This window comes from Spinacia oleracea, chromosome 5 (genome assembly GCF_020520425.1).
Source record: "Spinacia oleracea cultivar Varoflay chromosome 5, BTI_SOV_V1, whole genome shotgun sequence".
NCBI lineage: Eukaryota > Viridiplantae > Streptophyta > Magnoliopsida > Caryophyllales > Amaranthaceae > Spinacia > Spinacia oleracea.
In genome coordinates, this window is record NC_079491.1 from 28,420,762 (window position 1) to 28,433,721 (window position 12,960).

Consider the following 12,960-nt stretch of genomic DNA (forward strand, 5'->3'; position numbering starts at 1 on the left):
GCCTATGGTTAATTAAAGGAAAAATGAGAATGAAGTCCCAAAAGGTGGAAAAAAGTGTGGGTCTTAAAAGGTAAAAAAACCCTAAAAGATTAGACCCCAACCTTTAACTTAATTTTCGATTAGGATTGTATAGCATCAAGGTAGGCCGTGTCTCGTGTTCGTGTATATACAAAAGAAAGGTTTTTATATAAGATTCTTCACAAGCACGACACTAAGAACTTTTGGGTAATTTTGATATGGGTTGTCGCTTATTTTTCTTTTCAATTTAATAATTTGCTTATCATTTTTTTGTGTATATATAGATGAAGATTAAAACTATGGCAACCTATTTGTTAGAAAATATGGAAATATTCTGAATTAATATTGTGTAATTAGGCATGATTTTGTAATCTTGTAAGTATGGCAGGTGAATAATTCTCTAGCATAACTGTAACATAATTATAGCGTAACTGTAGCATGACTATAACCTTAGATTACGTGATACTTGCTAATGCTAGCAATACTATTGTAATAGTTTTGTATATAAGCCTAATTATACCAATGGAATAATCAAGCAATTACATTCTTTCATGGTATCAGATTAGGGCAAGATCCTTCTCATCCCTCTCACTTCCGCCGTTCTCTAGCATTTCTCCTTCGCTTCTCCTCCTTCCTGTCAGCCACCATGACTGACTCCAAATTTCACCCGGCTCTTTGTGTCTCGAACATTAAGAACCATGTTTCCATTACGCTTGAAATGGAAAATGTCCAATATACGACATAGGCAGAACTCTTCAAGATTCACGCACGCTCTCATAAGGTCATTTACTACGTACATCATTCCACCGACAAAAGAGATAGTGCATCTTGAATCTCTCATAGTCCTTATGAAGAGAGTTTAGCATAAAAACTATAGCTATTGGCTCATTGTTGGAACCACCAAGTGTTTCAATGCGATTGAACAGTCCAACCATCGTGTTCACATGATTCCGAATTGGCGTGTTCTTATCCATCTTAGCCTTAATAATGCGTTTTTGAGCCTCATGGAGTTCATCCTTCAAGCACGAGTCTTGTGAGGTAATGAGCCTGCGATTGCTCATTGAATTAGCCAATTCATCAACCTTACTACCAACCACTTGGCCATTGGGTTGATACCTCACACAAAACCTATCTCTGAGATGCATAAGGAGTGCATAAGGCTCATAAATAATGAACCTTTCTCTCCAATCTTCAGGGATACTGTTTAGGATAAGTCCCGAGATAAGACACTTGTGAAAGAGCTATCTTCTGTACCTTTCTAGAGTCATATCCTTCGTATAATAACTAGGGAAATGATGCTTGACAACATAATCCATGTGGTTAGCTTTAAAAACTTTGATAAGTTTCCTTTCCCATTCAAGAAAGTCAGTCAAGTTCAACTCGACATCAAGAATTTCTGATCATTTGGTTGAATTACTAGATATTCTACAATTGAAAAGAATTTGCGATAAATAACCATTCATAATTTTTTAATAACTTTGAAATGAAAGCAAACATGAGACATTAAAGATATTAAACATTTCACTCATGCATACATAATATGGTCCATAAATGAATGAAACGAATCCAAGACCCTAAAAGTCTGTAAGTCTTAAGCATGCTTTGGCTTATCTTAATCCTTTAAAGATTTTAGGCAAGCAAAAACCAATTGCTAGTAATATCCAAACTACTCTTGGTTAATAAATTAATGTCATAATTTATTCCATTGCCACAACATATGCCAATATTATTTGAGTTAAAACCACAATTAACGTGTTTCTTTGGGATACTTACCATATAGGAATACTAAAATAGCAACTCGCTTTGGCGGAAACCTACTATCTTAGGTTCGAAGATTTTTGTAAGTGCTTGATTTGGAAGACAATTATTAAACTCGATATTCTTTGAACCTAGTTGTTTCTATGTTGGTTTGATTATTTAGTGAACTAAATTCTTGATCAAAACATACAAACAACATACACATGCATATGCATATTATATATATACCATATATAAAAGCATATGTAAATGGAAAAATTGACATAAATAATCCCACCTTTCACTCATCTTCTCAAAATAATCTCAACTTTGGATTATTTTAGAATAATCCAAACTTTGGGGGTTACCTTCTCAAAATAATCCAAACTATCAATTTGCCTATGTACAATAGACCCAAAATGGATTAGTAATGACAAGAAAAAAAGACTTTGGATTATTTTGAAAAGGTAACCCCTAAAGTTTGGATTATTAAAAAACAATCCAAAATTGGGATTATTTTTAGAAGATGTGTGAAAGTTGGGATTATTTATGTCAATTTTTCCTATGTAAATTTGGTGAACTAGTATAGCCCCAGTTACTTGGTCCTGATGCGTGCGGGATTATTAATAATATTAAATTTGTTAATAATTCCGCACGCATCGCGTACACATGAGACTAACCAAGTGGCCCCATAAGTAAGATATACTTCGTATTAAATAATTTTACAGTGGTTAAAAAACTAATCAAAAATAGAAATGTAATCCCTGGATAAATATGGCCGAAAGTGTGTAATCCCAAAAAAATAGGGAGGGAATACTACTCGATCAAAAAATCAGAGGTCATAAAAGAAAATAACAATAATAGAAATAATACTCGATCTACAACTCATAGTCTCCCACAACTCTACAAGCCATTGCCCCAAAGAGAAGAATCAATTATGTGTTCGTGGGTTATCACTTACGGAGTATCAAGTAGGAAGAACAAAATTGAACTATTTTGACGATGTGAAATGAACATTGACATTTCCGCATTTCGTGCATGCAACTTCCAACTTAATTTATCAACTTGGTTGTCAACTTAGCCTCAGACCCCTCTATAAACTAATAGGGATTCCAATTTTTGGTAAATCATATCTCAAACAAACGTTTAAAAAAACACAATTAATGGCTAGGGCAAGATCAACTTGTTTTACTTAATTAAGAGAAAAAATGGCTAGGGCAAGATCAACTTGTTTTTCTACCACAACATTAGCCATTTTCATTCTGTGTATGACCCTTGTCGGTCAGTCTTATGGCCAGCTTAAGCTAGGGTTCTACAATGGAAGATGTGGGAGTGTGGGACTAACAATGTGGACCAAATTATTTACGGCATTGTTGCCAAAACTTACGAAACTGATAAAACAATTGTCGCCTGAATGAATGCAGTTTCACACTTTCATGATTGCGCTGTTAGGGTAATTGTGCTGTAACAAATTTTATATCATGCAATTTTTTATGTACAACCAGTTATACCTGATAAGTAACGACTGTTTTATATTTTTATGGAAAGGGATATTGTTAGACGTAAGCAGGTCAGAGAAAACAGGGCCCGAGGTTATGAACTTATTGATGTTTTAAAGGCAAGATTGGAGCAAGTGTGTCCAGGAGGCAGGAGTTGTCTCTTGTGCAGATATGATCGTCATTGCAACTAGAGTTTCAGTTGCCTTGGCTCAAGGAAAGTGGTACCATGTAGAAACTGGAACAAGAGATGGATCACCAAACCCGTCAAAAAACCAAATAAAAACAAACATCACTAAAAGGTTCAAACATGCGATTGCGATTGCGATATAAGATTTGTTCGATCAAGTAAACAATGATTGGCCATTATAACCTCCAAGAAATGAAAGACCAACAGATTCTCCAAATGTATACAATCCACATTTAAGTGATTGATGCTACTAAAAGATACCTGTATGTAATTAGCTTGCTTCTTGAAATGGACAGGAAATCAAAACTCCACCACTTATTCAAGATTCGATATGTACAAGCACAATTATTTATAGCGGGAGACATCATCATCATCATCATCATCATCATCATCCCATCTACATTACTCAGGATAATAGACCACTATACCGAAAATTTTGTAGCCTTTTATGGACAAATACACAGGCCTAGTGGAAAACTTCCTTTTGCCCAACTCAACAGAAGAGTAATCACACATCTTGACTCTTGAGTTAGCCCTCCTCTTTTGGCGCCAACCTTTAACTTAAGACTCGAGTTCTCAGTTCTCTCCCCCGAGAATATGAGTGGTGATCTCCACTTGATTATCGAGAGGCATATATTGAGCCATGATTGCACGTATCTCCGAGTCCATGTACCTCCGTATCCTGTACTTGTAAAATGCATATACGCCCAATCCAGCTCCTCCCAATGCCAGAATAAACATCCAAGCAAACCCCCACCCAGAACCTCCACTACCGTTACCTGCATATACATTTATTCAGGGTAAGAGGAGAAACAAAACTCACCTTTTCATTACTTTATTAGGTGCAAGCTAAATAACATGTTAAGACTAAAGCAGATTTCACAGGTAACTCACTTATGCATGTATCGTGTTCTTGCATGTACAGCAAACCATTGCTACAGCTGCACTCATAGCTTCCCCAAGTGTTCTTACAGTTGCATTTTGGACATTGGCAGGCTACTTTTTCCTTGCACTCATCCACATCTGAATAAATACCATTAACCCATTAACACTTCACTAATGAAGCCAGGTTTCACTATTCTTTTAGTTTCAGAAGTATGAACAAAAACCAGATTGCTAATTAAACTGTGCTACTATTTCATAACGGAAATAGCCTTTTTCTATCACTCTAGTAAACTACTTAGTACTGACATCCAGCCAGTTACCCTTGGTTGGGTGGAATCCTTTCAAAGGAGTTGGAGTTATGTTGATGTTGATTGTAAAGTATCGAGGAAGAGTCAGGGTCAGGGGAGAAATATTCCGTGAAGGGACACAAGGATTTCATACTTTTTATTTTATTTTATTTTACTACTGTATACTTCGTATAACATGGTAGCATGTTAAATATCCGAAAAAGCGAACTACTACTATTCTGCTAGCTTAAAACTTCCATGCATTAGAATATCCAACCCATCCATCACATTAGCAAGTTATCACTTGGCAATTCATTATTGCAGAAAATAATGTAAGTCAGTCTGCAAGGAATTTTTGTTCCGCTCATTATGAAGAAAATAGACAAAAATTCCCAGAACTTGCCAGCGACTATTAGACAATCAAACAGCCAGTCAAGTCTTAGCTAGTCACTCCAAAGAGTCCAAACTCATACAAACCAAACTTAGTTTTAGCCAGAGAGAAGGCAAATTGCACCATGTCCACAACTCCACTTAGTATTAGTGATTATTTGATCAAGCAAGAAAACTAAGTAAAATAATACCTTCACAATGAATACCGTCACCCTTGAACCCAGGAGGACATTTACATACATGAGTCTGCTCATCCTGAACATTCGAACAATGATATTGGAATCAGAAAGATATAGCAGAAAGTAAATAGCATGCCCTTTAGAGCACACACTAATTCCTGCAATGAACAGGGTCAGAAGAACTTACCACACAAGCAGAATATGTCTTGCCACCACGTGTATCCTTCCAACATCCTCCATTGTTGATCTGACAGTGTAAATGCCCAGATGCTGAAAAACAAAAAGCATTCACACTATCATACCGGATATGAGTGTTTCCATTCCACATAGTAGAGTGTAGACTACTGCGTGTAACAGAAAGCAACATGCAGCACCTGCAGGTTATCCTTTTTCCCCAGCCTGACTGCTAAGTGGAAATCAACAACCAGGAGCTAAATCTAAGAGCTAAGGCGGACAAGCACCTCCTAGTCTTTTCCCATATTACCTCAGTCACTATATTTTCTTCACATATGGGTTTGGTAACTGACATGGAGATTTATAGTAATGATGAAGTGAAAAATTTGAAAGTGGATAGAAAAGAAAGTGAAAGAAAGAGTAAGTGCAGGGATTGAGAGAAGAAAAGTTGATGTCATGAACAGACGAGAGTAATAAAATTTACATAAAATCTTGGCTTCAGCCCAAAAAAGAAAATGTTTTGGAAATTCAGACTCCCCCTAAAACGGATCTACCATTCATCAATTCATATGCCTAAGATATACATCAATAAGTAACTACCTTCACAATGAACATAGCCATCACCAACAAACTTGACTCCTTGCACCGTAGGACATTCACAGACTCTGCCTCGGAAAGTATCCTGAGCAATTGAAAAGTATTAGAAAAATATCCTTACTCATTACCCTGATGAATAAACACTTTCTTATATCTTTCAACAGTCACAGTAAATTATAGCTGTTATGCTTACCCTGCATGCCGTAAGATTAGAAGCCTTGTCTTCCCAGCATCCACCATTGTTTTCTAGGCACTGATTGGTTTCTACATCTGTGAACAGAAAGTTCACAACAAAAGTTACGTCACATTATGCAAACAAACAGACTTTCAGTCTAATTGCACTTGGAATTGGGACATAGGGTTCTACCATTTTATCAAAAAAATTTGGTTCATGATACTATCATTTGCACTATGAAACAAATAATAGCCACATGAACAGCCAGAAAAGACAAACTGAACAGAAAAATACAAAATAATGCAGTGCATTTAAAACGTAATACTTGAAGCTGACCTGGGGTTAGACAAAGTGAAGGTTCAGTGGTCTCTTCAAAACCAGCACAGATGGCCTTGAGGACAGCATTCTTCACCAATTTACCTGAAAAATATGAAAAAGTTGATGCAACTACATAAACTGCGTAATTACGAGTTTACAACCACAAAAGAACTCAAATATCAAATTCAAACCTCTATACTGTCTATTATTAACTACAAGAGTTGGCAATATTGTCACATCTCCCCGAGCACCATGACCAATCTGAAACAAATTTAATGAAGAGATCAGCTCTGACCAAGTTAAACCACACACTTCAACAGAAACAGAGGATGTCATGTCAAAAAGTCAATCTTCAAATACCTGTGCCTCCTGCTCTGTCTTCAGTACAGGATTTTCCACATCAGCCTCGGGGTCACCAATACATTCGTCTACTTTCTTGATGTCAACGTCTATAGAGTAAACAGACAATAAATTAACATATTGTCTCCAAGAGAAAGAAAAATGAAAAAGTGGAAAAGGAAACCACATCTTTCCAAAAGCAAGACTACAGGATAGATATGCAAATAAGGGAGCAATAAAATTCAATAATCAAATAATGACGACTCTAAGCTTCTAACATCACAGACATATCAGCAGTTAACAGGTCATTTGAAGCAGTAGCTTAAAATGACCTAAACATAATGTGTTGCCTCTAGCTCACAAATGTGGGGGAAAGGATAAAGCAGGGCTTTTAAATGGCCCAACAACAAATCTGGTGGCAGAGGAAATCCTCATTTGCCGAGAAACAATTGTAATATGAGCTTGTGGTACAAATCATACAATAGTTCATAGAATATCAACTCTTTCCCGACCTAAATTCAGTTCAGCAGAATATTGTAGAGAGAATGTTGACAGAGCTCAGTAGAAACAATGTAAAGTTAACAAAATGATCTCATTTGTACTACCCTTTTATACTTGAGAAATTCGGATGTGAACATATGCTGAAAACCATTGTAGGAGAATAAAAACATTATGTTGTGATAACTATGAATAGCAAAATGAATCAGACTTGACAGAAATAAAGTTTCTCCTCTAACCCATATTATCTTTTGAATATACGTAAGGATTGTGATACAATTTAACTAAAAAAGAATAGTAGGATTCTGAAAATCACGACGGAACAAGGTTGATTTGGTAATAGTCAAAGAATAAGTAGATAAATATGGTAAATGGACATAAAATAAGGACATCCAGAAAAAGGAAGTAGGATGAGTTTTGGGATTTATATCAACACCTACAGGAGTAGAATCAACTAATAAGTTGATATAACTAAAATACCAAGAGATTGGAAGTTTATGAAGTTCCAACAAAAGACATGTATGGCTCTTACCAAGAGATTTGATTACTCGATCTGCACACTCTTTTGTGTACTTCTTTTCTTTCATAGGGCAGCGGATTGCAAAATCAGAAACATAGTCCCACCAAAGCCACGGTTTTCCATTTTCCTTGGCTACCTTAAACAAGCAAGCTTGGCGTAAGTTCTGAAGCACAACATCCTTACCATCATAACCTACGGAGAAATCCTGCTCAGGGTCTGGAGCACAATACCGCCCATGATTGATGCACTGTGACGTGCATTGCTTGCTTAAGATAAAAGCTTCAGGGCAATACCATGTAATATAGCGAGGTGTGAATTGAGTATAACCAGCCTTTTCAAGTATCTGAGCAGCTCCTTTGAAATTCTTTACAAAATCAATCTGAGCATCACACTTTGGCCCACATTCGTCATTGCTATTAGTCCAAAATTCATATTCAACTCGATCATCAGGATGTGGGACTGTCTCCCTCCAGTCAAGGTTGATTTTCACAATATCACCTTTTGATAAAGACTTCTTAAGCCTATCTCCAAAATCCTTGCTAATAAGTGCTGATGGAACAGTGATATTCCGTACATAATCTTCCTCAGATGTGCCTTCTTCAGGGGTGTCCATAGTAATCAAAGGCTCAATTCTATCATCAGCGACCAGGACAGCCGCGGCACCAGCATTCTGCGCATGCCACGCCTTCAAGGTGAAAAAACATTCTGGAAAGACCGCAAAACTTGGAAGTCAGAAACAAGTTAAGAAGAGGTCACAAAATGAACAAAACCCATGCTTAGAACAGGATTGTCTTGATTCTTTTATCTTACATTAGAGTGGCTACGACATTAAAGCAGAAGTTTCACATAAAGTTTGCCATTCATTATAAACTTGATGAACTCACAGAAGTAGAATGCTAGTGCTACATTGCTTAGTTCAATCAAACCACATATAAACATAAAGCATCCACCACCTTCAAGCTCCATTTATAGGCATCCACATTCGAAAATAACCCATCGCTCCGAACGAGTAAATGTTCACAATATACAAATGTTAGGTCAATCCAGGTCATAATCTCATCCAACATACATATAACTAAGAAGGACCGAATCCAACACCCATGAGACCATGATTTATCCTATGTTCTGTTAAAATCCTTACCATTAATAAATACAAATAATCACATGCAGATATTGTAACATTTAATAACATGAGATTGGTTTATTACAAGTATTATTATAATTAGGGAAGGGAATAATTAAAAACCACAGTTCAAAACAAACTAAGTTAATCATCCAAGCAAATGTACCAATCAATAATATCTCACACACATAAGACATAATCACCATGATTAAACAAACAAAATTTAACCTTAAGCCCAAATTATATCACATGCAAATCAACCAAGAAACAGTTTTTGATCGATAAAATTAAAAATGGAGAAATTACTGATTAATTAAGAGAACGAAAACTAAATTACCCCCACGATCAACAAGTAGAAAAATAGGCAATCCACCAGGCTTAGGTTTGAAGGTAATTTCATCATCAGAAAATGGCTTACAACCCCTTTGATTAGATTTAGGGAAAGCCACAATTCCACCCATTGCACCGCCATATTGTGGGACCCCAAAATTCCCAATTGCACATTCATAAACACCTTTCAAATTACTTGGAGATGTCACCTTTAAACTGTTTTTCTCCACTACAAATCTCCCTAAACACGAACTAGTCATGATTAGCAAGCTTATCATCAACAAAAGTTGTGTGTTTTTCTTCGCCATCATCAAAAAGTTAAATACCCAGATCAAGGAAAAGGGTGATTTTGAGTGTTCCAGGAAAACCCAGAAATTAATTAGGAGATTTAAGGTGTAACTTAAGAGATTTAATCTAATACAGGATCATAGAAGGGGGAAACTTGTCAAAATTGATGTCTTTGTTCTTTCTTTTTTTGTTTCCTGAATTGGATTGCGGTGAAAATTGATGCGTAATAGAGGGATTTTGTAATTGTTTTTGAAGATATTAAGAAAGGAAGAGTGTGAATTTAACAAACTTTGTAGTCTGGATCATGTATTTTTATTTTTATTTTTGTTTTTTTTGTATTTTGGGTGTGTGTTAAGAAAGCTTGATGATGCGGCAGGTGTAATCAACATCCAATTCGAAAAAGGAGGAAAAGAAAAAAGAAATTAAAAAAAAGTTGAATTAAAGTCTGATGTGGAGTTTTTATTTTGGGATTTTAGTTGTGTTTTTTTTTGTTTTATCTTAAAATTACTCTTTTGTTTCCTAGAGTGTAGGAGACGGTTACTCGTTTGTTCCTATAAACTAGAGTAACTTTAGGGATGATGTCTTGGCCCTGGTGTGAAAATATGTGTGTAGTTTTCGGGTGTTATACAAGATCGGACAAGAGTATAGTCTGATCATACATAAGTTCGTATCCTGAAATTAATTGGTGATAGGTGGTCTACCAATCTTATACTTCGTCCGTTCTTATTTAAATGATACGATTTGATTTATATAAAAAAAAAAAAAAAACATATTTTGACTATCAATTGTGATTTATACTTAAAGGGAAAAAACATGGTCATGTGAGGTCTTGTTATAATCGTCTCATTGTATATATTTGTAATATTAATTTTTTTTATGATTTCTAACCATTGATAATTAAATATATTGATGGTTGAAATATTGCACTGGCATACGTGATAAAAGAATCGCGTCAACTAAAAAAGAACGGAGGAAGTATGTTAGTAAATCTCCCTTCACTTCTTCAATGAGGGATAAACTAGTACAAGACTCACTGAAGATTGTACTCTTAACATAATGAGTGTTGTATTTGGGATGCATTTTACACTCGTTTCTGTTGCATTTCCCAGCATCATCAGTTCCATTACTTCCTATCTAATGCATCCGAAATATCCCTAGTATGATTATAACCTATATAGATATTGTTCCGGTGTTGAAGTGGATGAAACAATGGGCTTCGAATGAAGGCCCTTTTGTGTGTGTTGAAGGTCTTGCTAGCTCGAATGTGTCGTGTCCAAATCAACCTGCACAATAAACAATTTACTAGCCTCGGGGGTGTTTCCGAGGAAAGCCCCTCCGATGCCTAAGTAAGAACAATGCTCGGATTCTAGAGAGAGAAGTTCTCTAGAAGAGTAGTCTTAAGGCGTGAAATGGACGTACCTTGGGGTGTGTGCCTTGACGGCTTATTTATAGTGTTTGAGTAGTAAATGTGCCCATAGGTCATTTATTACTATTTGGGCATTGGGCCTCTAGGGTGGCTGACAAGCCAAAGGAATTGGTCGTGGGTTGATGTTGCTGTATAGAGCCTTTGGGCTTTGGACTTATAGGCCCAATTCGTTTCCAATTGGGAGCCCAAACAACATGCCCCCCTAGACCCGGTCCATTTAGGAATAGATGGGCGGGTTTCCAAGTTCCAGAAGTTGAAAGATTTCCCCCTCTTTTTTCAAAAAGGGGCGTTTGAATCCGTGCGCTAGTGGGACAGGTGTCCAAAGGACGCTTCAGATGCGGTGTCCATCGTACGGTCCAAGATAAAGCGGAAGTTGGGCGGTTTTTCGTGCCAAGGTCTATAAATACTCGACCAAACCACATTTCAAACTTTATTCACCCAAATCTCTCTCAAGCTTTCCCAGAAATCCGTGACATTTCTTTGAGTTTTCTTCAGATCTTCGTGAATTCGTCGAGAATCAGCTTCGGATTTTCACTCAGTTCGATTTATCGGCAATTTCCGCTCCGAAAAAGGTAATTTGTTTCCCTTTTGTTTCTTTCGTTCCCCCGCTCTCTGTATCTTCGGCATTCTGCCCTTTTCGAAGTTCTCGTCATGGCCGGAGGAAGGTGGAAGAGGAAGTTCAACACAACGTCCTCCTCTAGTGGTTCGGAGGAGGATGTGAGGAACGTCCCTTCCGAGGTTGAGGAATGTTCGGGAAGCGGAGCCAAAGCCGGGTCGAGCCAACGAACTGGGGCCACTGGTCGATTTGTGGTTCATCCTTTCTTCCCGAGGAGGTGGGAGGAGGCGGATCCCGAGGGTAAGCTTGCAGCTTTGTTTAACGACCCTACCGAGATCGCTGGTCCCGACGGTACTGCTGTTGAGGGGGAGTGGTTGGTTGCCGCTCGGCGGGAGCGTTATGATCGGCTCGCCGAGGATCTATACGGCATTCAGTATGCCTTGGGCTACTGGTGCGAGCTTCCTCTTCAGCCACATGCTCGGGTGACGAGGCCGCCTCCAGGCAGGATAGCGATGTATCGATCTCCACCATTTTGATTACGGGCTTAGGTTCCCTTTGGACCCCTTCGTGTCCCGCGTGTTGGAGGAGTATAATATCTCCTTGGCTCAGTTGACGCCGAAGTCCATGCGTCACATAATCTCTTACCGATGGACGTGCGATTTCCTCGGTTACCCTCCATCTATCGAGGTTTTCAAGGAAATGCACGAGCTGGAGAGGAACCAAAACGCGGAGCACGGCTGGTGGGCGATTAGCAACAAAAGGCTTCGGAAGGGGGACTCGCAGTACATAACTGCGTTTCCTTATGTCTCCTCGGTTCACAACTGGAAGAAGCAATGGCTTCTAGTGCGGGTGCCTGTGGATCCGAAGCATCCTCATTACTATTCCCCGCCGAAGTGGTTCGTGAGGGTGGACCCGGAGATGTCAAGGGTCGGTCCTGTGGATCTGGGAAATCCGGATCACGTAGCTCTGTTGGAGTGGTTCCGAGCGAAGTCAACTAGGGAGCCCATGCACTGGCTTCCTAATTTTCATTATATCACTCGGGAGGCTATCCTTGCTGCTGCCGGTCTCAGTAGAATCTACGATTGTTAGGTTATGATACATATGACATTACATAGATCATGCGGAAACAACCATTAACCCAGGACAACATATTATTTACACATAATCATATAGCATAATTTAGATGCATACTCTTTGTTGCGTGCCCTCCCTAGCTGCGCCCGAACCGAACAAGAACAAGTCTTTAGGACTCCAAGTGTCGTCCCTCCGTAGATAGTCCACAGCACGTCCGGATCCGCCTTAAGATTGACCAACTAGAATCGCCCTTAAGGTACTAGAAAATTTCGGCACTTTTATGAGCAAGATGTGTGTTTTAATTTTCTCTCAAAAAACTCACTTTTGAATACTTTGAAACTTCTTATAAATTGTGAGCCC

The 12,960-nt window shown here is 38.0% G+C and overlaps 1 protein-coding gene across 1 annotated transcript; it reads right to left on the reverse strand.

Moving 5' to 3' along the window:
- Positions 1 to 3,586: 3,586 nt before the first annotated feature.
- LOC110806149 (vacuolar-sorting receptor 1) lies at positions 3,587 to 9,919 on the reverse strand. Its single transcript, XM_022011781.2, has 11 exons — positions 9,264 to 9,919; positions 7,816 to 8,508; positions 6,807 to 6,895; positions 6,638 to 6,707; positions 6,465 to 6,548; positions 6,147 to 6,223; positions 5,957 to 6,038; positions 5,370 to 5,452; positions 5,195 to 5,258; positions 4,336 to 4,464; positions 3,587 to 4,220 (listed from the first exon to the last, which is right to left on the reverse strand). Exons 1-11 carry the CDS (start codon positions 9,565 to 9,567, stop codon positions 4,018 to 4,020), a joined length of 1,878 nt encoding a protein of 625 aa, XP_021867473.2. The 5' UTR covers positions 9,568 to 9,919; the 3' UTR covers positions 3,587 to 4,017.
- Positions 9,920 to 12,960: the final 3,041 nt, after the last annotated feature.

Bases quoted from the DNA above. Each gene is read 5' to 3' on its own strand.
- LOC110806149 (XM_022011781.2), bottom strand. From the start codon at position 9,567: ATGATGGCGAAGAAAAACACACAACTTTTGTTGATGATAAGCTTGCTA. The intron at 8,509-9,263 runs GTAATTTAGTTT...CGGTCTTTCCAG, and splicing joins TCTACTTGTTGATCGTGGGG to AATGTTTTTTCACCTTGAAG. The intron at 5,259-5,369 runs GTAAGTTCTTCT...TCGAATGTTCAG, and splicing joins AGACATATTCTGCTTGTGTG to GATGAGCAGACTCATGTATG.